The following is a 24606-nucleotide window of genomic DNA, read 5'->3' as shown; positions in this document are numbered from 1 at the left end:
ATAGCAGGTGTGTGAACAACGATCCATAGATCTCTTGAATCAATCATGATTTTTATTATTGCTATAATTTTGTGAAAACACACTCTGTCTCAAGTCACCAAAACAAACCGTTCTTTCAGCTATAATCTGAACTTAATGTCAGCCAAAAGGTCAAAAAGTGATAATGAACTATTTTTTTGTTGTTAGTGGCCAGCTTGTACAGGGATTCGAACCCTTGTTGTTGGTGTTATAACCCTGCACTCTAACCAACTGAGCTAACCGGCCAGCCCTATAATCTGAATTCATTTGCATCTCAGTCTGATTTCAGTGGGCCTCATGAAACCATAACCTTTGTCTGTACTTCGAATTACAGATCAGTTGTAGAATTCTGTATAACTTTCCACAATTTAGACTGCTTGTATTTACATATGATCCTAATTTTAGAAGGGATGTCTTGTTTAGCATGCAGAAGATGATCTGTCATTTTTGCATTCATGCATTATAAACCATGTTTTAAAGCAATTGTAGTAGAATAGGTTTGAACTGAGGTACTAAAAGTACCAGGTCCACATCTTTCAAGCAAATTACTTTTAAGATTTATGTAGTGTAAGATTTGCATAGTGTGAGTATGTGGGTGTATACAGTGAAGAACTCTATTGTCACTTCTGTAGAACTTCTTAATAGGTTCTTATCTATCCTCCCAGTGTTTCTGTAGACACCTTCTGAAATTTATAAAGGGAATAAGAATTTAAATACTCCTATTCTAACACACAACCCTCTTCTTTTTTAAAAAAGGTTGTTTCTTAATTTTTTTTTAAACTAAACATACCTTAGAGAACTTACCATACATTTAAAAAAAAGTTTCTCAAACTGCTGCATAGCATTCCATTGGTGGAATGTGCCATAACTTATTTAATAAGCCTTCATAGGGTTTTCCCCATAAAACTTTTTAATGATGATTTGTTGTAGTTTTAGGAGGATAGATGTGGATGAAAGACATTTCAAAGTACCTGATTTTTCTTTTAACACGTATGTTTTAAGTTTAGAGAGTTTGATGTTTAGAGAGTTTGAGCTAGTTAAGAACCAGCAAAGAGAGTCTATCCTTTCTTTCCTTCCTGTCTCTTGATATCTGAGCGCCTTTCCTTAAAACCCTCCACCAATTTTTCTTTCAGGGGATGGTGATCGAAGGACTAGTTTAAAAGTGCATATGTTTGGGGCTGGCTAGTTAGTTAACTCAGTTGGTTAGGATGCAGTGTTATGACACACCAAGGTCAAGTTTTCGTATCCCTGTACTGGCCAGATGTGCCACCCCCAGCCAAAAGAAAAGGGTGTATATGTTTGTTTTTAGAAATAGCTTTTAACACAATCAATTAAGTAAGCATAATTAATTAAGTAATCAGTATCTGTGGGTTCTGCATTCACTGATTCAACCAACCAGCCACAGATTGAAAATATTTGGGGGAAAACAATAAAAAATTAAAATAAAAACAATGCAGCATGATAACCATTTACACAGCCTTTACACTGTGTTAGATATTGGAAGTAGTCTACAGATGATTTAAAGTATATGGAGGGATGAACAGAGGTTATATGTATGTACTACACCATATTTATTTTGGGGACTTGAGCCGTCAGGCTTGGAAATGTCAAAATTTGGGTGGTAATACCTGTTTCTTAGTATTTTGAAATGCTTAAGGTGGGGGGAGGGCACGATTTTATTCAGGAATTATTGGAGAAGTTTCAGGATATAATCTGATAGTTGAGGTTTTGGAGAGAGCATAAAGGAAGGGTGCTGTCCGTGGTGCTGAATCACATTGTATTCTGTCTGAATGGTGGAAGAGCTCTGAAATTGTGAAGGCCAAGCCCACACTCACCTAGTAGTTAGAAGAAACACATCTCCTGCTTGTACCTGAGATTCTTCATTTCTGTTGGAGTGTCTGATAGGCCAGGGAAAGCCAGCTGTGTAGGCAGTATGAGGGCCAGCTTTAGTTGTAGTGAGCTATTCTGCTGACATATGGTATGAACCTATTTATACTCTAATGTCTTGTCAGTTTCTTCTACTTTTGAATCATGGACCTGTATCAGTGTAAGAGAAAATAGTTTTTAAATTAATGAATATAGTGTATAGAGTGCTGCAAGTGGAACTTACTTCTTATATTTGCCAGGCATTACTTAAAGTTTTGATCAGTTTCTGAATACTTTCCAGACTTTTTACGTAATTATACATTAATTGTCTACTGACACTTTAAGGATGGCAATTTGGGGCTGGCTGGTTAGTTGTTGGTTAGAGCACAGTGTTACAACACCAACGTCAAATGTTTGGACCCTCACTCTGGCCAGCTGTGAGGGAAAGAAAAAGAAAGGATAATTTGATGTTTTAAGGTACTGGAATGTGGTCATGGTGAAGAGTTTAAAATGTTTGTCCTATGTATAGTGTTTGCATGTGTTCAGTAGTCTTCTCAACAAAATTTTTATGTAGGATTTAGGATTGAACTAATTAGGAAACCTGTTGCAAAATAATGACTTTCCATGTCAGTTATATTAAGATTTTAAAATATAAGCTGATTAGCTATTGTAGAATAAGATTTGTATAAAATACATAAATAATACATAAAGTAATCATTAGATAAATATCATTGCAAATGGAGGAGATTATTATTTTTTGGCAATTGGCCAATATTGGGATCTGAATGGAGCAGATTATTATGTGGTATATCATGTGTTCAGATACCATTTAGCATTTTGAAAGCAACAAAATTTCATGTTTAGTAAACATACTATTGAATACCTTGGATTAGAATGAATTTTCATTATGCTGTAATTGGAATTTATTAGTGACTAGAAATGGCTGAAAGTGTATAAATAAATCTTATTTAACCCAAGCCGTGAAGGTAAAACCCATGGAGTTTTTTGGTTCTATTTAAAGCTGGAGATACAGATGACCCACCAAGAATTACTCAAAATCCTGTCATCAACGGGAACGTGGCCCTGAGTGACGGGCACAGCAACACAGAGGAGGACATGGAGGATGGTGAGTACCTGCGGTTTGCTTGCTCGCAGCGGGTGGAAAGCGGTCAGAACCACAAACACATTCCGTCCGTATTTTTTCCTTGAGTACTTCCAGGTTTCTTAAGAGTAGCTAGTTTTCAGGAGATTGTATCTGAGGACAATTTAGGATCTTATTTTGGTTTTGAATTTCAAGATTGCCTACAGAATTTTAAGGTAAGTTGATTCTCCCTAGCCTAGGTGAGAAGGTTTAGACACAGAGGTTTATAATAGGTGGATCTTTTCTTAAGCCTGCAGTTCTCCAACCACAATTAGTACTTAGAACAAGTATATCTTACTCTCCTTCCCTTTTAGTTTGCAGCAAGACACTTTCAGTCATTGGAACTTGGCTTTCCATTGCATTTTCATTGTAGTGTGTATCAGTCGTTTGTAGCTGATAATCCTTCCCTGCTCCTGTTAGGTGTGAAATCAGATTCAAGCTTTGGGCTTCATTCTCCCACTAACTTTTGGTCTATAGCTTCTATGTGAAAAGCATATGCATATGTACATGCATGGAGATTTTGTGTCCAGGAAATCACTTTTTTCTTTCAAGACAATTTCTTCTTATAATTTATCAGAGTATGTGACCTAAACATTTGCAAGGTCAAAGTCATGAGAGAAGGGAGCAGCCAGTAATTGCTTTATGCAGTCCCTGGAATCATGCAGTGTAATATGAAACCATGTTCTGTCAAAAAAGCATGTCCATCAATCCTCATGAGGGTTGTGTCCTTCCCAGGGGAGTAACGGGGCAGTTGAAAGAAACCATCAGTCACGGGCTGCACCACCAGAAGGACTGCCGTTCAGACCTCCTGCCAAAAGTTGAGCCTCCATGAGACACTGCAGCCGTAGTTGAGAGTTCTCTCACAGTGCGGCTTACCCCCTGGCAGCTGGCTGAGGCAATATCTGAGGAAGGTAAAGAGGCGTGGTCTAAACCCGCGGCTTTGTTACCTGTGGAGTTCGCTTTCCACTGTAGACGAAGGGCAGCAAGTGGTGTGGGTGTGGTCTCACTGGTTGTTGGGCTTTTGGTGGTTTTATTTCAGAGATACCGGATTGGTTCAGAGAGCACATTCGGGGAGGCATGGCCAGGTCTGATGTGCCAGCTGTGTGTGTGGGATCAACTATGTCACTCGTGCAGCAGTGACTGGCCCCACCCAGAGTCTAGTCTCCAGTGTCCACAGAACAATTTAAGTCTAACGTTTTCCTCCCTTTTATTTATTTATTTATTTATTTATTTATTTATTTATTTATTTATTTATTTATTTATTTATTTAATTTTATTTATTTATTTTAAGAGGGAAGGTTTTGGGAGGAAACATAGATGTAGAATTGATAAAATCAGATATTGGATAATTCCTTTTTGGGGGGCGGGGCTCTCCTGTGCATTATGGGATGCCAGTGTCCCCCTCGCCACACCCCCACGCACAGTTATGACAACCAAAATGTCTCTAGACATTGCCAGATGTATCCTGGGGGCCCAAATTGCCTCCGTTGAGAATAACTGTTATAAAATCATAATTAAGTAAAATCCTCTTTTGAGGCAAATTTTACTAAATTATTAGTAGTATAATGGTGCTAAACCATAGGACTTAAAAGTGAAAATGCCCCCATTGTGAATTCCAAAAAGGAAAAAGCCGTGTTATCAGAGAAAGTAGACTAGTTTCAGTCATTTTTTTTCTCTTTTGGAATTTTAGTTGTCTTTCAAAAGGCCCAAGCGGTATGAGAGATCATATCTATTTGATGGCAAAAGGCATGGGAAGGAGATGATTCTGGTACTAGGAGCAGAATTCTTAGTTGAGGGCAACATTTTCACAGCTGTAATATGTATCGTGAAACAGTCTTCTGCAAGCTAGCTGTAAGTGTGCCGTGAACAGGGTTCAGAATTCTAGGAAGTTTGCAGAGTGCTAGGTTAAACAAGCTTCTTTCCTGTAGTACGTCTCAGTGCTGTCAGTATCCTAACGTACGTTGTTTCTCCAAAAGAACAGACCCCCTTTCCTTGAATCTTCTTTTAACGTTTCAAACTAGAACACACAGTCTGGGAAACACTGGATTAGAATATTTTTGTAGCTGTATTATCAGTGACTTGACTGATATGCAGAGAAGCCTTTTTAGTGGGGGAAACTTCTTGTATAAAAAGTTAAATAGCTAATAGTTCAGGGATAGATGGGAAAACCTGAATAGTTGAGGAAGAGAGCATCTAAAGATCCTGTTAACATAGAATTATGGGAAAGTATCAGAACTAATTTAAGTCATATCTGCTTATTTTATATTAGTTTCTCATCAACTGCTTTTCCTTAGATGACCAAGAGAAGTTTTAAAGCAAATTCAGCCTCTGAAGACCTAGATGGATCTAGATTTAGATTGTTGGTACCCATGGAAAAAAAGTAATTTCTAGGGATTGACTAGGACTTGCAAAAACTCGTATTGGAATAAATCATTGAGATTTAATAAAATTACTGCAAGAGCACTATTTGGGGAAATTTCAGGCTCACCTCTCTGATTCAAAAATCTTCGTGAAACTGAAGCCCAGGCTGTTCCATTGGCCTTTGCCCTACAAAGATAAAATTGGTATTAAGAATGGGCACAGTGGGAGCTTTGGCCCACTTGGCAGCAGTTCTCATAAAGCTGAGATGGCTTTCTGAGAACTGCTCCTCTGCTTTGGGGGTCTCTGGGGCAGGACTGGAAGGTAGTGTATTATCAAGGAATCTGGCTGAGGACATGTTGGCAGCAGAAGCTTGTCATCCTGTCATATACAATGAAAAGAAGCATGGAGTCATGAAATAACTCTGTTAATGTCAGTAGTATCAAGCAGGTTAGAGTCTCTGTGAATGAAGTACTAATTCTCCAGGTATGGGGTGTCCTTCATAGTCCCCAGTATACCACTTCACCCATGTACATGGGCAGAGACATTTGCCTGTCAGTCTCATGTAATTCCAATTCTGCCGACCGTATCTGTTAAAGATGGGTTTCAAGTCCGCTTCTCTTTCTCATAGGCCCTCCTGCTTGACTTTTTTGGTATTTAATATAAAATTTCAATTACTCCATTATATGAAGCATTTAGAGCCACTGAGGTGGAATTTTTATTCACATGAAGTCTTATGCTAAATTTCCTGATTAGCATATTTTATAAGATCAGTCCGTTCTAAGAATGTGCCTTGAGCATGAGGCAGAAATCTGGTGTTTAACTTAACAAATGTGAACTAACCACTGTGGGCCAGGCTTGGGGTCACAGAGGTGAATGCACTGCAGCCTCTGGGTCTGGCCACCTAGAAGACTTAGTGTCACTACTGAATGGTTGTATTTAATATTTTTGTAATAACTTAGGGATTTGACTAAACTGTAGAGTGAAAGAAAACATAATATGTATTGATTTTGTGTACATAAAATCTAACCCTGAAGAGAGCTGACTTACACAAAAATGATGTTTCATAGAAGAGAGGCATAACCCTGTGACAGAACTTTTTAGGTCCACTGGTTGCTTTCTGTATGGTTCTGTATATACAGTCTCTATATAAAGCAGGCATCCTAATTGTCTAACTTTTGTTAGGTACTGTGTTTTGTGGAGTGTTAAACTCCAGGCGTAGCATTTTAAAAACCAAAGGCAGGGTGATTGTGTCACTGTGCTTAGTATCTCAGCAAATCTTGGGTGTTGAAATCCCTTGTTGTCACTTTGTGAAACACTTAACCTCAGTGAGCCTCAATTTCCTCACTTACAAAATGGGAATTAAGTAACTTCTACCTTTGTCTGCCTTGCAGGATTTAAATGCTGCTCAAATGTGATTGGTGTGTCCATAAAAATGTAGCAAAATGTTCTTCGAAGCCATTCTAGACATCACTATCTGGAACAAATTTCTTGCCTTTTAGTAGATTTCATCCCTCAAAAGGATTAGGGTAATAACTACCACCCGAAGAAGCTTGAACAAATAATTCTTCTCTTAGACTCTCCTTTTGAGCTGTTTTTCCTTCTGAAGAGCCTCTGCTTGTGAATTATTGAGCAGGGTTATGCGGAGTAAAAGAATTTGGGACGAAGAGTGTTTAAAAGAAGGTAAAGGTGCTAATCGTCACACATACTTTTGATTTTTATTTCTTTGGTAAATTACACTACCCTCTTGTGAGGACTGATGGACATGTTTTCTTAAGACCAAATTCAGTTAGTTGCAAACTTCAAGCAATTTCTATACACTGAGAGGTGGCCAACACTGATAACTCAGTTGTGTTAGTGAAGTTTGGAGACAGGGATTGTTGGATCCCGTCATGGCTGCCTTCAGAGGTCTGAGGATGAAGGATGGAGTGTGTTCTTATTAACATGCTTGTCACCCAAGCCTGCAAGTCTTTTTTTGTGCTTTAGGAGCCCGGGGGTCAGGGATTTCAAAATAGTACCTCATTCTAAGCCAGGAAAGCCTTGCTAGCACTGTCTGCTATTCTGTAGAGCATGGCCCCCTCCAAGTATGGCCTTGTTTCCAGTCTGCAGTGAGATAGGTGCAGAAAGTGAAGGAAGGCACAGAACCTTCTGGAGCAAGTTGACCATGATGCAACAATTTTATGATGTTGGTCAGTAACAGATTGGGCGGGGTGGGTGTGGAAGGACTGTTCCTTCACAGGAGTAGTATGAGAAGCAGACAGTGAGACACTGCCAGGGTTTTCAAAGCTGACTGACCTGTGGCCTGTGGTCACTTGCCAATGAGTCATCAGTAAAAGGTGGAATTTTAAACTGAGACTTTCAGTTGAACCTCTGCTAAGGGGCACTCTATTGATGGAAACTTTAATTTCTCAAGGTGGACTTCAATCTTGTTAACGCTTAACAATTTATACTATTCATGTGGAAAAGAATACCACTTAAAAAAATTATCCCCCATAGGGAGTCCAGGCTGGTATTTCACAAAAATTGTGAACTAATAAAGCTAACATTTATTTTTAGGCTAACTTCTTAGCCATCTTCTGGCCTCTAAACAGTGTGGCGTTTCCAGGGGAATGGCTGTTTCCCACCCGCTCTGCAGTCCTTACATGCCTGTGTGTCCAGCGCCTCCTTCATTTTTCCTCTCAGGACTCAGCCAAAATCTCAAGTCGTCTTCTGTCCCTCCACAAGTTCTGTCCTTGAACAGATGTGCAAGCCATTTAAGTCTTTCTCTCCAAAGTCTCTCCACTCACTCGGTGCCGAGGATTACTTGGGAATTAAAATGTGGTAGCATAGACGTTCTTATGGCACTGATTCTTGAGTGTAAGAGGAAAGGCTGGTGTGTGTTGTTAGCCCTCAGAGTTTTGGATTTTATAAGGATTCATTCATTCAGAAACTGTCATCTCACAGTTTTAGACTTTTAATAGAATGGAAACTTTACTATCATTTTTACGGAGTTAGATTTAGCATTGTTAAGATTGTGTAGAACAGTTTATTCCAAGTTTGTGCTAGTGCTTTCAGCGAATGCACTAGCCCTGTGATTGATGACGTGTTTTCTTGCAGACACCAGTTGGCGCTCCGAGGCAACCTTTCAGTTCACTGTCGAGCGCTTCAGCAGACTGAGTGAGTCGGTCCTTAGCCCTCCGTGTTTTGTGCGAAATCTGCCATGGAAGATTATGGTGATGCCACGCTTTTATCCAGACAGACCACACCAAAAAAGCGTAGGATTCTTTCTCCAGTGCAATGCTGAATCTGATTCCACGTAAGACAGTTTAAATGATGCAACTACAAACCACAAATAGTTGTATTACATTATTGGAAGCCAAATTTGATTGGCCTACCTCAATTTAATTTAAATTTCCTTGCTGCCTCTGTATAGCTCTTTGATTTTAAATTAGATAAAATACGTTTCTCTATTTAAAATACACTGGTAGGTGTAATATCCAAACTATTTCTGTCTTGCAACTAAAAAAGTAAAGTTTGTATGTTACCGTCTGCCAGCCATGGAATTGGGCTCACCTGGACCATGTGATAATTGAGCTAGCTACCAGGCTTAAAGCTACTCTATCAGCAACTGCCCGAGGAAAGGGCCAGATATCCTTTTCATTGTGTGATAACTGATTCGCGTGGGTCATTCAGAAAGTACAAATTAAACATTCTTTGAGGGAATTACATCATGGACCTCTGACTTACTTTAGAAAAAAACATTTTTTTATTCATATAATTTCTAAAAGGAGGGAGGTATATTATAAAATGTCTTGAAATGGAGAACAATCTTGATGAAATTGAAGCTTAGAGGCTTCACACCTTCATAAGTATTTCAGACTTTCTACCTGTTGATCTCAAAAGTTTATGACTCTCCCCTTAAGTTAGTAACAGCAACTATTATTCAACTTTTATCAAAAGCCTAGTTCAGAGATTGCTTGTGGGGACTGCAGATCACTTTGTCACTCTGTCACACTGTCTACCCGAGGAACCTTGAGAAAGCTGCTTATTTGGACCACATCTGTCCTAGACTCCCTTCTACCCCCAGAGTGTGGCCTTTCAAAGTGCTTCATAAAAATGTTCCTCAGTACACTAGCTCTAGCTGTTCTGTAAATGCCTAAGGGAATACAGTTCATTTTTTAAAGTTTTTTACTTAAAAAAATTTTTTTTTTGGCGGCTGGCCATACTGGGATTTAAACTCTTGACCTTGGTGTTACAAGGCCATGCTCTAACCAACTGAGCAACCAGTCAGCCCATTTTCCTTTAATGTTTAAGCAAGAAATGCCAAGCCAATTTTATGGTGCTGCCAGAGCCTGTTTGTTTATAGGTTAACTTTTTTCTTCCTCTGTTTACATTATGATGTGATCTGATGAGTATTTGGGCTAGATTTGTTTTAGTATAATAGACATCTATAGCCTGAATGGTATGTGGGGAGAACAGTGAGCTGTCCATATCCAGTGCAAGCATCCTGAGCAACAGAGTGCCAGTGCAACACTGTTCTACACTTGTTTTGAAGAGCCTTAAATTATTTCAGTTTAGTTGCAACACGCATTTAAAGCCCTGCTTGAATTGCAGACCTTTACTATAGTGGACTTTAAAGTGGTATATCTTTTTGGTTTTTCATTATTGATTCAGAGACCCTTTTGTGGTCTGCCCCTCACTTGATTACATGTATGGTCACTTCTCTTGTGGTTGTAATTCAGTGCCCAGGCTCGATTTATGTCATCAATGAGTTCCTTGATGCCCAGGCAGGACAGCACAGCTGTGAGGGTCTCAGCCCTGCCCTGGTCAGCTCTGCTCAGAAGTCTGTGTTTCTGTCCTAGTTCTACCCCAGCGTGTGTGGGAGGACATCCTAGGAGAACTCGAGAGGCACAATCCCCATGAGCTGCAGGGGGTAGGACTGACACTGAGATGTGACACCTTTAGCAGTAGAAAACAGGTTTACATCTGTGCATCTGCTTTAAAAAAAATTTTTTTTCAATTATCTGACCAAAATGCTGTAATCTTTTACAAAATCTATGATCAATATTTAAAGCTGAAAACTTTTATCTCATCGGTACAGTTAAAAAGTATGCTTCAAACTTTTCAGGAATTGAAAAATAAATAAAACCACTAGTTAAATAAATACAGGCTACACAGGGGCACCGCAAACACACTTTTCTCTACTAAAGGTAAATATGCCCCCCATACCACCTTCACCCTCCAACCCAAAAGGAGAGAGGAAAGAAAACAACTGAGATTTTTTGCGTGCTAGTTTTAGTGTCTTTAAAAGCTGTGAACAGTTTAAGTAAGTCACCCGAGGCTCAGACTGTTTTCTTGCACAGGTCGTGGTCTTGTCATGCACAAGCAGTGCTGAAGATCATAAACTACAGAGACGATGACAAGTCATTCAGTCGGCGCATTAGTCACTTGTTCTTCCATAAAGAAAATGACTGGGGGTTTTCCAACTTCATGGCCTGGAGCGTAAGTGTTCAGTCTAAATGATCTGAGCATTATTGCTTGTTTCCCTAATTATTTTTTTCTTCATATTCACTTTAGAGTCAAATTTTTGCTTTGTAAGTTGGGCAGTTATCTGCAAAAATGTGTTTTCTCCAGTTTCCCGGCTTAGGTTTTCAGCAGAGATCTGGATTCAGGTGTCAGTGTTTAGTTGGACATTGAAAGGTCATTCCTTACTGATGAAATTTCCTTTAAAAGACTTAAAGTGCTGGATGGTTTCATGTAAACTTTATTAATTTTCAAGGCAGCTCATTTTGGCCCCTTTTTGCAGATGTGGTAACCAGCAGAACATTCTCAGGAATGTTGCTGCTTCGTTACTCTAAGTTACTCATTACTGCTTAATGTTACTCTCTAGGCCAAATTCTCTATAACCTCCCCAGGCCCTGCTTCAGTGAGCAGATACGGAGTTCACACGGTGGTACTGAGCTCCTGAATGCCTTGGGGTACCTCCTAGAGGGGCCATGCTACTGCAGTTTTCGTTCAGTGACAGCCAGAACACTCCAAAACTAGAAGCAAAATTGGGTAATTTGAAGAGTAGTATTTAAGTGTGTGAAGTACAGGGCACTGGGGTAATCTCTTTGGGATAAAGTGATTGTGTGTTCTTATGCAAGCTGGATATTCTTATTTAACTTTTACAGGAAGTGACTGATCCTGAGAAAGGATTTATAGATGATGACAAAGTAACTTTTGAAGTCTTTGTACAGGCGGATGCTCCCCATGGAGTTGCGTAAGTTTTTCTTTAATTGGGTGCTATTAAAAGTCTTTCGTGCTGCAGTGAAAGAAGCATTAGCATATATTAACAGAGATGCATATTTTCAACAAATAAGCACTCTCTGTGTTTGCCCTTTGGCGTGTACATAGACACAGACACAGACTCTCTCTTTCTCTCCCCCCTTCTCTCTCCCTCCCCCTTCTCTCTCCCTCCCCCTTCTCTCTCCCTCTCTCCTTCTCCCCCCCCACTTCGCATTCACTCATTTAACAGACTTATGGAGCAGTTTCTATGTGTTGGACATGGCTGGGCACCAGGAATATAATTATATATGTAAAATATAACAAGACAGCTGTCATTTTCTGTTCTTGAGGAACGTATAGATTGGTATGGCGGAGAGCCTAAGACCAGTACATAAATTACCATAGTGGAGACACTCTGTTTTACCTGGAAAAGAGCAGGGATGTGAAAACCCTGTCTGTATGGCGATGGGCGAGCAGGGGAGGAGGTGAGCACCACTGACAGGCTGAAGCGGTGAGCGAGGTGTGAAGAAGCTTCAACCAGGGCCACTAGGTGTGCCTGCGTGTGTTTCCCTGGCCATGGACTAAGCACTGCAACTACAGAGTGCTGTTGACTCTGCACAATAAACTTCTCCTCCATTATTGGTCATGCTTGGTGGCAGTCATGTTTGCTCCTGTCTTTGCACTACATACAGAGGGAGATGGCGAGGACTGTTCTGCTTCACGTAGCATTCTTGTTAACACAGATAATTCAGAAGATCTACCTTTTCTCTTAACCAACCACCAAAATAGCAAAATAAAGACAAACAGCTCTAGAAGTTTAGAATTCTGAACTAAAACTTGCCAGGTACACTGTGTATATTTCTCTCTGCAGAAAAGATGGGTTTCAGCTGTTTCCATTTCCTGCTCACCAGACATGACTTAATATATATGTAATAAAACCGCACTGTGAGGCATATTTGACACAAAAAGTCATGCACCACATAATACTGTCTTGGTCAACGACAGGCCATGTACATATGATGGTGGTCCCACAAGGTTATAATGCCATATTTATGTTTACTGTACCTATTCTATATTGAGGTAGGTGTAGAGACACTAATACTTACCATTGTGTTACAGTTGCCTGCAGTATTCCGTATAGTAACATGCTCTGCAGGTTTATAGCCTAGGAGCAGTAGGCTATACCATCTAGGTTTGTGTAAGTACACTCTATGATGTTCACACAATGACAGAATCACCTAACCTCGCATTTCCCAGAACATATTCCTGTCATTAACTGACACACAACTCTGTATAGGACTTTGTCAGTACTTGTGAGTGCTGGTCCCAGTAAGTGAAAGCAGTGCTGCTGTCAACAGACACGTACTTACACAGTTACTCAAATGCTGGGGTTGAGTTTGCACCAGTCCACACGCTTCCATTGAAGGCAGCTGGGTGGTAAGAACTCCTTATGCCAAGGCCTGACGATGAGGGGTGTGTGGACCTTGGTCCTGTGTCAGGATGGTGGAAGGGGGGTGATGGTTCATAACAGCGAGATGTCAGCTACCACACTGCCGCACGGTGCAGAAAGCAGAGAGGTCTCCTGTGCGCTTCATCTTCAACCTCACACTGATCTTTTAGGTGGGATTCAAAGAAGCACACGGGCTATGTTGGCTTAAAGAATCAGGGAGCAACGTGCTACATGAATAGCCTGCTGCAGACCTTATTTTTCACAAATCAGCTACGAAAGGTAAATGTGTGGCATTTCTCTCTCCCAACCTTCCACCCACCCCTTTCTCTCAGGTATATTAACGGACAGGCAAAGCTCTCTCAGCAAATGTTCCAGTGTCCCTTCTCTGCCACAGTACTGTCTCCATAGAGGTCCCTATTTTACACTGCATATTTTTATTCTTTAGTGCTTATACACCTGCACTTGCTATTTAAGCTAACTTGGGCCATCAAGAGTTTACTACAACTAATAAAGTTTTACAGAACTGATGTTAATTGTGCTAGGCATGACTTAAAATGTAAAAGTTTGTAGTAAAAATAAAAACCATTAGTGGCAACATTTGAAAAGTTTTATATCAAAATTGATTATTTGAAAAATTGCTGGCCATGAAGTTGAAATTTTCATTTACTGTAGATGCACCTTAGACACACTTTGAATCTAGTGTAGGAGAGGTAGTCGTTTCTATTTTGAGAGTTTCCTACAAGCAGTGTTGAGCAGTACAGACACCACATAATCCTGGTTGTGTTGGGGGCCTAGCTGAAGGCTAGTTTATCAGCCTTCCATGTTGTATTTGCACTGTTCTTCCAGACAGATTACTGTGATAGGATTATACTATGGAGATTAAACTTTCTGATCTGTTGGGGATAGTTAAAAGCCCTAGCAACTACCTTAGCTGCTGTGATATTAGAAATGACACTTTTACATAAAAATTAAATTCTTATTTCTTATTTAATTCTTTTAGGCTGTGTACATGATGCCGACAGAGGGTGATGATTCTTCTAAAAGCGTTCCTTTAGCATTACAAAGAGTGTTCTATGAATTACAGCACAGTGATAAGCCCGTAGGAACAAAAAAACTAACAAAGTCATTTGGGTATGTATTAGAAATCAGCCTTCCCATTCTGTTGGCTTGCTTTTTAACAACCAAAGAACACATATAGCCTTCAAATGTATGTACATTTACTTGCAAATACCACTTCCTCTAGGAATAAGATTTTCACAAGATAAAAGAAAGATTCAGTTTATCTTTCAATTATATGATCCCAAAATAATCTTTATCTAAAATGAATTAGAGAATAGTGCTCGCTTCGGCAGCACTAAATTCATATATTAGTATATTCATAATATACTAAATAATAATATTCAAATTTAGTATATTCATATACTAAAATGAATTAGAGAATAATGCCTGATTATTCCGTTTAGTTTTTAAATCTAAGTTGCTTTTTTACTTATTTGAAATTTGGAAATCTAAATGTAGATGTCCGTTTTATCTTTGAAAGGTGGGAAACTTTAGATAGCTTCATGCAACACGATGTTCAAGAGCTGTGTCGAGTGGTAAGTTTCAAACAGTAATTGTATGTATAGTTCTTACACTGAATATTTTGAAGCAATGTCAGCAGTTGTTTCCAAGTAGGACCTCAGATCTAATTCACAGAACACCCATCTTTGTTTAGAACCAAAGCTAGGCTAGAAAGAAAAGGCAGCATCTCTCTAGTTTTAAAAGCTGGGAAGAATTATCTGAATAAGTTTTTGAAGGTGAAATGTTAGAGGAAGCTTGAATTTAAATACTAGTAGGTAGTAGGCTTTTAATTTGTTAAATTGGTGTAACACACAAATTATTAATCAGAGAACCAGCAGGTTGCCTTAGCTTTCCTCATGGCCCCAGACCACTTTAGAATAGTGATTTCTGTTACCACTCTAACCTCCAGACCCCTCCTGTGCACCCATGTTCTTATTGAGGCGGGTCTCCGTATTTTAGTGATTCTTCCCCAAGCCATCATTAGTCACCAGCAGATTCTCACTCTTCTAGTTGTGATGAAAGACACACACACACACACACACACAACATGAAATGGCTATTCAAGGTGATTGGCTGGGCAAGGTGTGTTTTCTTTTTTGCAGCACTAGCTGGATTGAATCCAGTTCATTAAATATCCATGGACAAACCAGTCAATCCTGTTGACAGGCTCAACCTCATTAATCTCTTGGTGTGGACCATTACGAGTTAAGTTTAGTGATCAATTTACATGCTTTTACACCGAGGTAAAATGAATATTTAAAAAAAAATGCTTCTGAAGGCACTACAGATTACTAATTCATCCCAAAGGCTGTATAAAAGGTTAACCTCAACTGTTGCATGTAGATATTTTTGTTAAAATCCAACCAAGAAAGGATTTTGTATATGTTTTTGATAATTGCATGCCAAAGATCATAATATTTTCATAGTCTAGAATTTGTTTGACCATCGACATTTCCTAGTCAAGTATCAAATTACTGTATGTTATGTAGGGTATAAAATTTTTTTTTAAAGCCAAAACTTTCTCTTTCAGTTGCTTGATAATGTGGAAAATAAGATGAAAGGAACGTGTGTAGAAGGCACCATACCTAAATTATTCAGAGGCAAAATGGTGGTATGTGATACCTGTTTTAAAGGATTATTTTAAAAGATTTAAAAACATGAATTATTTTTTAAATTGATACTTAAGCCATCTTATTTTTCTTATTCATAGTCTTATATCCAGTGTAAAGAAGTAGACTATCGGTCTGATAGAAGAGAAGATTATTACGATATCCAGCTAAGTATAAAAGGAAAGAAAAATAGTAAGTTTTGCGTACTTTATGATAATTTGTTTTGCTCTATTGTTTTGTTTTTGCAAGTGATTTTAATTGAAATGTAGCACTGATACAGGAAATGACCCAGATCTTCAGTGAACAGCTCACTGGGTGAACCCAGGCTTGTAACTGCCACCCAGATCTAGAAAGAGAACATTTGCCAGCACCCAAAGACCTGCCCTGGCCCTTCTCTCAGTCACTACTTCCACCTCCTCAAAGAGCTTCTTACAGCCTGGGTTAATTTTGTGTGTTCTAAGTGTTTGTTTAAGTGGAATCGTGCAGTAGAATGTATCCTTTGTTTCTGATTTCTTTTCACTCAACATTCTCTTTGTGAGATACATCCATGTTGCAAGTAGCAACAATTTGACAATTCTCAACTTTATAGTAATTCATTTTAGGAATATACCACAAAATTTTTTTGAAACTGTTCTTTTCTTGATTGATATTTGGGCCATTTCCAGTTTAAGGCTTTAGGTATAAGGTTCATGGACCTCTTGTGCTGTTTGCATTTACGGCAAGTGGAGTTTCTGGCCCATAGGGTGTGCATATGTTCCGCTTAGTAGATAGAGCTAGCACGTGTCCCAAAGTGGTTTATGTACCATTTCGTCCCTGTCAGCAGTGTGTGAGAGTGGCAGGTGCCCCACAGCCACACCAGCACAGTCAGTTTTCAGATTTTGAAGATTTTGGTAGGAGTATAGTGTTACCACATTTTTAGTTTGTATTTCCTTGAAGATATGTGAGGTTGTTGCCTTTTCAAATGCAGTTTGGATATTTTCTTCTGTATAATGCCTGTTTAAGTATTTCACCCATTTTTGTATTGGCTTCGTAGTTTTTTTTTTTCCTAATTGATTTGAAGAGATTTTCAAAATATGGGGGAAAAGCGCTATATTTACAACTTCTGTGTATTTATACCTTCCAGTATCCTTCATTATTTCATTTCCTTAGTGCCTGTAGTCAGGTCTGCTCAGATGAATTCTTTCACCTTTTGTATATGTCTGAAAAGATCTTTATTTCATTTTCACTCTTGAAAGACATTTTCACTGGGTTTAGATTCTAGAGTGACACATCGTTTCTTTCAGTGTGTGAGAGATGTTCCACTGTCTTCTTGGTTGTGATGTCCCAAGGAGAAGTCTGCTGTCACACTGTCATTCTTTAGTCCTCTGTAGTGATCATATGTCCCATGGGCACCCCCCACCTACTTTTAAGCTTTCCTGTATCTCACTGAGTTTAACCTGTTTGGGGTGGTGATGGTGATGTGCTCTACTGCAGTTGTCTTCATGTTTCTTCTGCTTGGTGTTCACTAAACTGCTTGGATCTGTGGTTTTATAGTTTTCATCAAGTTTGAAAATGTTCTGTCCACTCTTCAACATTTTGCTACACCCCGCCCTTCAGTGACTGTCTGAAGTCATCCCACAGTCTCCTGATGCCCTGGTCTCAGTGTTTTGTTACAGTTCTAGTGCTTTGTCTTCAACTGCTCTAGTTTTCTGCAGTGTCTGACGTGCTGTTGATCCCATCCATGTTCTTTCTCCATTTCAGACATTATTTCTTCCTCATTTCTAGAGGTTTGGTTTGAATCTTTTTATGAAAATCCTCCATTTCTCTTAATATGCTCTTGCTTTCTTCTACTTTCTTGAACATGTGGAATGTAGTTAATAATAATTTTCAAAATGTTCTTATTTACTAATTCTGTCATGTGCGATTTCTAGGTCTGTTTCTATTGAGTGGGGTGTATTGTCCAGCATCTTTGTACAGTTGCTTATCTTTTATTGGATGGCAGGAGTTGTGGTTATTATCTTGGGTGTTGCATATTCTTAACTTTTGATTTGGGGCGCAGGTAAGTTAATTGGGAATAGTCTGATTCTTTTGAGGCTTGTTTTTATGCTTGCTTATTAGGTTGTGGCACAATGGGTATTAGTTTAGGATTAACTTGTCCCCACAACCTTTCTGTTTTCTCAGCCACATCTCCCATGTATCAGGCTTTTCCACTGTGTCTGGTGGGAGCACAGGCCCTTCCTAGACCTTTGTGAGCTCTGAGGATCTTTATCCTGATCCTGTTCCTGTGGGTGGTTCTATCCCTGGTCCCAGATCAGAACTTATCAATGGCTCAGGGAGAACCCTCTACAGATCTCCAGACTTCCTCTGTCTGCTTGGGTAGTACACCCTACAGATTCTAGCTGCCTCGGTCTCCTCAAATCCCCACTCTTGTCTTCTGCGCTCAGCAAGGCATGGGGCTCTGTCTGGGTTCCCCTTCCTGCAGCCTCGAAACTAAGCGGTGGGCTAGGCCCATTGTGGGGCTCTCATTTGTCTCCTTTCTCCTGAGCATCACTACGCTGCACTGCCTGCTGTCCAGAACCTGATAGTTGTTGCTTTCAGTATCGTCCGCCATGACCAGAGCTGAAGTAGTTCTTCACTCTGGATACTAGGGCTTTGTGGGATTGCTGAGGTCTTCTCCCAGTGGAGGAAGACTCTGTGGCATGACTTTTACCCTCTTAATGTTGTCATTTGTTTAACCGAACTCCTTAATTTTAGTGAAATCTAGTGTGTCAGTTTTTGCCTTTAGTGTCTTAAGACATTCTGTCACCTATTACTGTTTTATCTTTTCTTTGTCTCTTCACCTGGAACAGTTGGGGCTCCTGCAGTTCTTCCAGGTTTTCCTCATCTCTCTGGTCACCAGCCGGCCATGCATGCTGTGCACATGTGTCTATACACAGTGGTTGTCCACACTGTTCGTTCTGTGCTGGCTTCATAATCGTAGCTCTAAGTGTTGGGTCAAAGTTAACGTTGTTAAACCCTGGACTGTTCCTTCCATGTTACCATTTTAGTACCTTTCGGGAACCTATCACGGTCCTTTGGCTGATTAGTGAAGGTGGTAATGGCACCTTTAACTACAGTCTCTAGGAGAGGGTGAGAGTTACTGTTTGTAGCTACGGTCATTTAAGTTGTCTTCTCTGATCTTCCTAAATATATGATTTAAATAGTATATACCTGGGTTGGCTGTATTATAATCGAAGCTTTAGTGATCACTTGGTTGACCTCTCTCTTTCTCTCTCTCTCTAAAGTATTTGAATCATTTGTGGATTATGTGGCAGTAGAACAACTAGACGGTGACAATAAATATGATGCCGGGGAGCATGGCTTGCAGGTAACGTGTATATTTTGTACAAGTGTCCTGTTATGGCTTCTTCCTTTTTTTGTAATTGTAATTAAAAATTTACTTGTACCCTTTCATGTGCTTCTGGTATTTAGAACATAAAATGATTTATTTCTGGTAGAGTTGAATGAGGAGGGGTGGGGATGGTGCCCCAAGAACTGCAGGGTAAAGGGAGAGTCGTCATCCAGCAGATCTGAGGGTCAGTCGTGATGTTGTAAGTTTTCTCATTTGTCTATTATCCTGTTCCTCACCCAGCTTTTCCTCGGTTTCTCCCAGTCACAAATACAATTTCTTAGTCACTTGTACTTTGTTTTGTGTTGTTATTTTTAGTGGGGTTAATTTTGTGGATTACAACTGCTAGGAGGAGGGGTGACTTCTCTAGGGTCGTGGCGCCACAGGGAGTCTGGGCATATGGCAGAACAGTGAGCATTATGAGCAAGTGACCAGTCATGGTTGGAAAGAGGGACATGGACTGTGGCCACAGTTTCTGACTGCTGGGTAGGCTGGTCTGTTGGATCTAGAGTGTCCTTGTGGATCCAGAGATCCAGGGTCTGTTTTGCAGCCTCATAATGTAGACTCATTGGCTTAACTAAGTTAAAATCAAGATTTTCAGACTGGCCTGTGCCTGCCAAACCTGCTAATGCACTGTTTTGCAGTGAGCCACAGATCTTCTATTCTGCTACTAGGTCAGACTGCTCAGGGACTGAGTTGTAGATCAGAAAGTTGCTTTGCAGGGCCGGCCTGTGGCTCACTCGGGAGAGTGCGGTGCTGATAACACCAAGGCCACGGGTTCAGATCCCAAATAGGGATGGCCGATTAGCTCACTGGGTGAGCATGGTGCTGACAACACCAAGTCAAGGGTTAAGATCCCCTTGCAGGTCATCTTTTTAAGAAAAAAAAAAAGAAAGAAAGAAAGTTGCTTTGCAGACATTAATTAGAGCTTAGAAAAATTTCAGTCAGCTCAGAAGAATTGCTCTCACTCACCCTAGATATTTTGCTGATCTGGGTAAGCACTGTATACTTTAGAGACACAGCATCAATGGAAAGTGGTGGAGAGACAATAATTTTGTCTTTCAAATTGTATTAAAAACATGCCATTCCTTAGTGTGGAGTAGGATCCTGGGTTTTTGTTTTTGTCTTTCAGAAATAACCCCGTCTTCTTGAACATGCTAATGTACACCCAAAAAAGGTGCCAAACAGCCATGACTTGTCACAGCCCCCAGTTCCTCCAGGTCCCTAGCCAGTCACTGGACATTCAGGTTTACACCTGGAAGAAGGTCTAAGAGTCAGAAATGCAAGAGGGCCACTGATAGCCGGGCAGTGGTGGAGATTGTCAAGGCCATGTTTTAGTGGAGAGCAGAGCGAGCTGGCTGAAGTAGGGCAGAGGTAAAGGGAGAGGTCTGAGAGCTGTGTAGAGTTCTGGATCCCTCCAGAGGAGGCCTGTCTGAAGTTGGGATGTGTCCTGTAGCGCAGGGGCTGGCGGTCACTGGGGAGAGGCCGTGGTGGCTGGTGAGAGGGCCTGGCTGATACTCAAGACTATTTTCTTAGAAGTGGGTCAAGCGTAAGTGTGGGGCGCATGCTCCATGAGAGGTGGGTTCTTAGGTAAACATCATGAAGAGCCCAAGCAAGAGAAGCGGTTCACGTGTAATAACCCTCTCAGCCCACGCCTGTGTCTTTTGTTCTTGTTCTGTTCAGGTGGTCCGTAAGCGTCCTAATCTTACATAATTGTAATCATAGTTTTCTGCTTTTCCATTTAATGATTTTTCCGTGGTTCTCCATATTTTTCATAGTGTTTAATGTCTATATTATATGGCAGCAAATGACTGTCTTAATTTACTTGCCATTCCCTCATTGCTGGACATCAAGTAAGAATATAATCCAGGGTAAGAGAAAACCTCTCACATCCAGCTGGTGCAATGATATTTTAAATAGCAAAGAGATCTGATACAGACCAAAACAAAACATTCTAAACGTGCCCTAAATGGATTCCTAAACTTTCCCGCCTCTGTCCACCAGAAGTCCCCAAACACATTCCAATCTTACTGAAACGCTCTTGCTTTCATTGTCTTAAGTAGAGATGAACTAAATTTGTGTTTCTTTTCAATGTTCAGGAAGCAGAGAAAGGTGTGAAATTCCTAACATTGCCACCAGTGTTACATCTACAACTGATGAGATTTATGTATGACCCTCAGACGGACCAAAATATCAAGATCAACGATAGGTAATCTATGGTGGAATATACAAGTTGAGATTTCATCATTATCCTGATTTAGGGAGTTAATCCCAGTGCTTTGTTTAGTCTTTATTTTTCAGTCTTGTCTCTGATTTATTTAGATTTCCTTCTACCTTGGTGTCCCAAGAGCTGTAATGTTAAAGGTATAATTTCACATAACAGCTATCAGAGGCTGTTTCTTCTGAGTTGATTTCTCCTTCTAAAGGATACTTTGCCTGACCCCAGGCCCCCACCACTGTGACAGATTGAAATCCATTTTGAGGATAGAGTTATTTTTGTTTCACAGATTTTTGCATTTATCAGGATTTTTATTAAATTTGGTTTTGGTCAGAAGGTAGATGTTCCCTCAGATGTGGAATCCAATATTACTGTATTTGTTTAAATAAGATTCTCCAATATTTTGTAATCTCTCAGTTGGTGTTGACTTCTAGAATGTGCTAGAATTTCTAGGAATGCTAAATAGAGCAGGTATGTTTGTGCTCCATTATGGGTGGTTTTCCAGATTTTTAAAATATCAGATGCAAGGGTGATAACTATTACTACTGATACAAGAGTATTAGTGTATACAATTTTTTGTGGTTAAGAATACGGAATTTTTATCCTGATTAGTTTGTGTACCAACTTTGTACAGGATAGGGGTGGGTCATTCACCCTTCAGATTTGAGTGAGGGCTGTCCAGTTAGTTCAGTTGGTTGTGGAATGGTGTTTTAACCAAGGTCAAGGGTATCCCTGTACTGGACAGCTGCCAAAAAAGAAAAACTTGAGGAGGAATGTGACCAAATCACATTACTTACCAGCAGCTGGGGCTTGGCTTACCTCTTCTTATGTTTTACTGTGGACATATAAGAACTGTCTCCACCAGATCTCACAAATTGGCAGCCCTAGACCAATTCCAGCCTAACAATAGGTGTGTTTTGTTGGGTCCTCACCTTGTTTTTGTTTCTTGTTTTATTGGAATTAGTTGTCATCATTTAAAACATGGTGGGATTTTCACGTAAATGTCAAGTTTTTAGCATCGTGTAGGAAATCAGTTCTGGCAGCACAGGGCCAGAATTCCCAAGGGCTGCAGCAGGGATGCTTGGGCACAGGTTCAGGCACAGTTCTATTCTGGATTGTTGACCCCCACCTGGCCTCACTAGCTTTCTTGCCTCTAAAGGCACTTTAATTTGGCACCTCTGGTGAAGTAAATCAAATTTTATGAAGCCAGTAACTTAAAACCAAGTCAAGTTCAGTATGTCTGTAGAAGTCACAGGGTGGGCAATCTCTTGCATGTCTGTCTTCTCTGAATTTGATTTTTCCACGTTTCTCAAATTATGGTATATACTCATTGTTCTAATTCCTGGACCTTCAGAATCATCTGCTGATACTTTGGAATTATTCACGCCCTAGGAAATTCATAGTGTATACTTATTAAAAGATTCTTGTGTGATGTCCTTGGATTTAAAACTCAGTTATCTCAATGCTTTATAGGCATTTTTCTCATATTTATGAATAATTAATTCTGATAAGTAGAGGTTACCTTAGAATTAGTGTAAAGGGTCTCCCAAATCAGATTCATACTTCTCCCGTAAAAGATGAGCCAATAAATTATAGGAGGCCTTACAATAAATAAAGTTGAAAGGTGCAATATTTTATGTGTAAGAGAACGCTGAACTTCTTTTAACATGTTTTTTAATAGGTTTGAGTTCCCGGAACAGCTACCACTTGACGAATTTTTGCAAAAAACAGATCCTAAGGACCCTGCAAATTACATTCTTCATGCAGTCCTGGTTCACAGTGGAGATAATCATGGTGGACATTATGTGGTTTATTTAAATCCCAAAGGGGACGGCAAAGTAAGTGTTGGGACTCAGGGTTGAATGTGATACCCATTAGAAAATTTAACACTGAAGCAAAGCTTCAGCCTTTTCCAGTTCCTACTGGATGAACTTGATAGCTGAGGATCCTGCCTGGCCTCTGATTGATCTATATATTCTCTGGCTGCTAAGTGCTGTTTTCCCACCCATTTAATTGTTGATACATTAAAGCTAAATAACAAATTAGATTGTACTTCCCTTTGTCAGTAATGAATGTTAGGCCTGACAGAATTCTTCATGTCCCATAGGAAGTGCTGTTTTCTGCCTATGAATACTGACATTCGTATCCATGGCATATGCCTGGGGTGGGGAGGGCGCGTTGATCGCATGTTATTTGGTGTGCACACTTGTCCGCTGGAGTGTGCTCTTTCATGTGGGTCTCATACAATCGTCACCATAACCCTCAGGAGTGGAGAGGGCTAGATATGCATTTGGCTGATGAGAGTCTCAGAATCTACGTGCTAGACCACAGTGTGGCCCGAGTAGTACAGTAATCAAACACGAGTAGAGCCCAGCTGGCTCCGGCCTGAGGAATTTGACAGAGAGACCCCCACTGCACAAGATGGTGATGAAGAGCACTTTCATCTGCAGCCTGTGTTAGCATTTAAAATTGCTCAGTCCAAGATGAGAAGATTGGAAGATAACAATTATGCATAAACTATGCTGGCATTTTCTTTTAATCAGGCCCTTCTGTAAAGTGTTACAGGGTAAAATATCCCATTTAATTTATAGCAGCATAAAATTTCAACTTTAAATTAGGTGTTCTCAATATAGATTTCTTCTGTAAAGAGTTGCTAGTAGTTGGAACCTAAGTGGAAAATGGGCTGTAGGAGATTTCAGAAGTTGCTGTGGGCGACTATTAGCCAGACCCACAGCGGATTGAACAGGAGGCAAAAGTAGCATGAGTTTTCTATGAGGGTGACTGAGGCAGTGCCTGGTCCAGCACGTGGTCAGTCTTTCAGTGCTTTGTCTCTGCTGACGTCTGGTTGTTGCCTTCCAGTGGTGTAAATTTGACGACGACGTGGTGTCAAGGTGCACTAAAGAAGAAGCCATTGAGCACAACTACGGGGGTCACGATGACGACCTGTCTGTCCGGCACTGCACTAACGCGTACATGTTAGTGTATATCAGGGAATCCAAGCTGAGTGAGTACAGCTGGTTTCTGTTGTATTCTTTACTGTGGTGAACGTTTACACTTGTGCTGTGAATCCCTCACCTGCCTTGGTGTTTTCTGCCACAGAGTCGTGGACCTAAGCCATATCGCCCATGCAAACACGTTTTTTTCCTCTTCTGCCTTATTCGCAACATCCAGAGCCAGCTGGATAGGGCTTATGGGGTTTGATGCAGGCACATGATACCAGTTCATTTCCCTAAGGAGGGGAAAGTAGAATCTGCACAGAGGTGAAAGAGGATG

At 40.2% G+C, this 24606-nt stretch overlaps 1 protein-coding gene across 1 annotated transcript in view; it reads left to right on the top strand.

Annotated features, from left to right (window-relative positions):
- The window catches only part of USP7 (ubiquitin specific peptidase 7), a 64478-nt gene that overhangs the window by 28102 nt on the left and 11770 nt on the right, over positions 1-24606 (top strand). Inside the window, exons 2-14 of the mRNA XM_063099367.1 lie at positions 2906-3010; positions 8480-8678; positions 10726-10864; positions 11536-11624; positions 13250-13358; positions 14080-14210; positions 14620-14674; positions 15670-15750; positions 15850-15940; positions 19012-19094; positions 21215-21324; positions 23015-23171; positions 24193-24337. Coding sequence (XP_062955437.1) covers positions 2906-3010; positions 8480-8678; positions 10726-10864; positions 11536-11624; positions 13250-13358; positions 14080-14210; positions 14620-14674; positions 15670-15750; positions 15850-15940; positions 19012-19094; positions 21215-21324; positions 23015-23171; positions 24193-24337 — 1494 coding nt within the window. The remainder of the gene's footprint in view (positions 1-2905; positions 3011-8479; positions 8679-10725; positions 10865-11535; positions 11625-13249; positions 13359-14079; positions 14211-14619; positions 14675-15669; positions 15751-15849; positions 15941-19011; positions 19095-21214; positions 21325-23014; positions 23172-24192; positions 24338-24606) is intronic.

The sequence above is a fragment of the Cynocephalus volans genome, chromosome 6 (assembly GCF_027409185.1).
Source record: "Cynocephalus volans isolate mCynVol1 chromosome 6, mCynVol1.pri, whole genome shotgun sequence".
In the NCBI taxonomy this organism is placed as follows: Eukaryota; Metazoa; Chordata; class Mammalia; order Dermoptera; family Cynocephalidae; genus Cynocephalus; species Cynocephalus volans.
The sequence above is the reverse complement of the archived record's forward strand: the minus strand, read 5'-3'. Positions and strand labels throughout refer to the sequence as shown.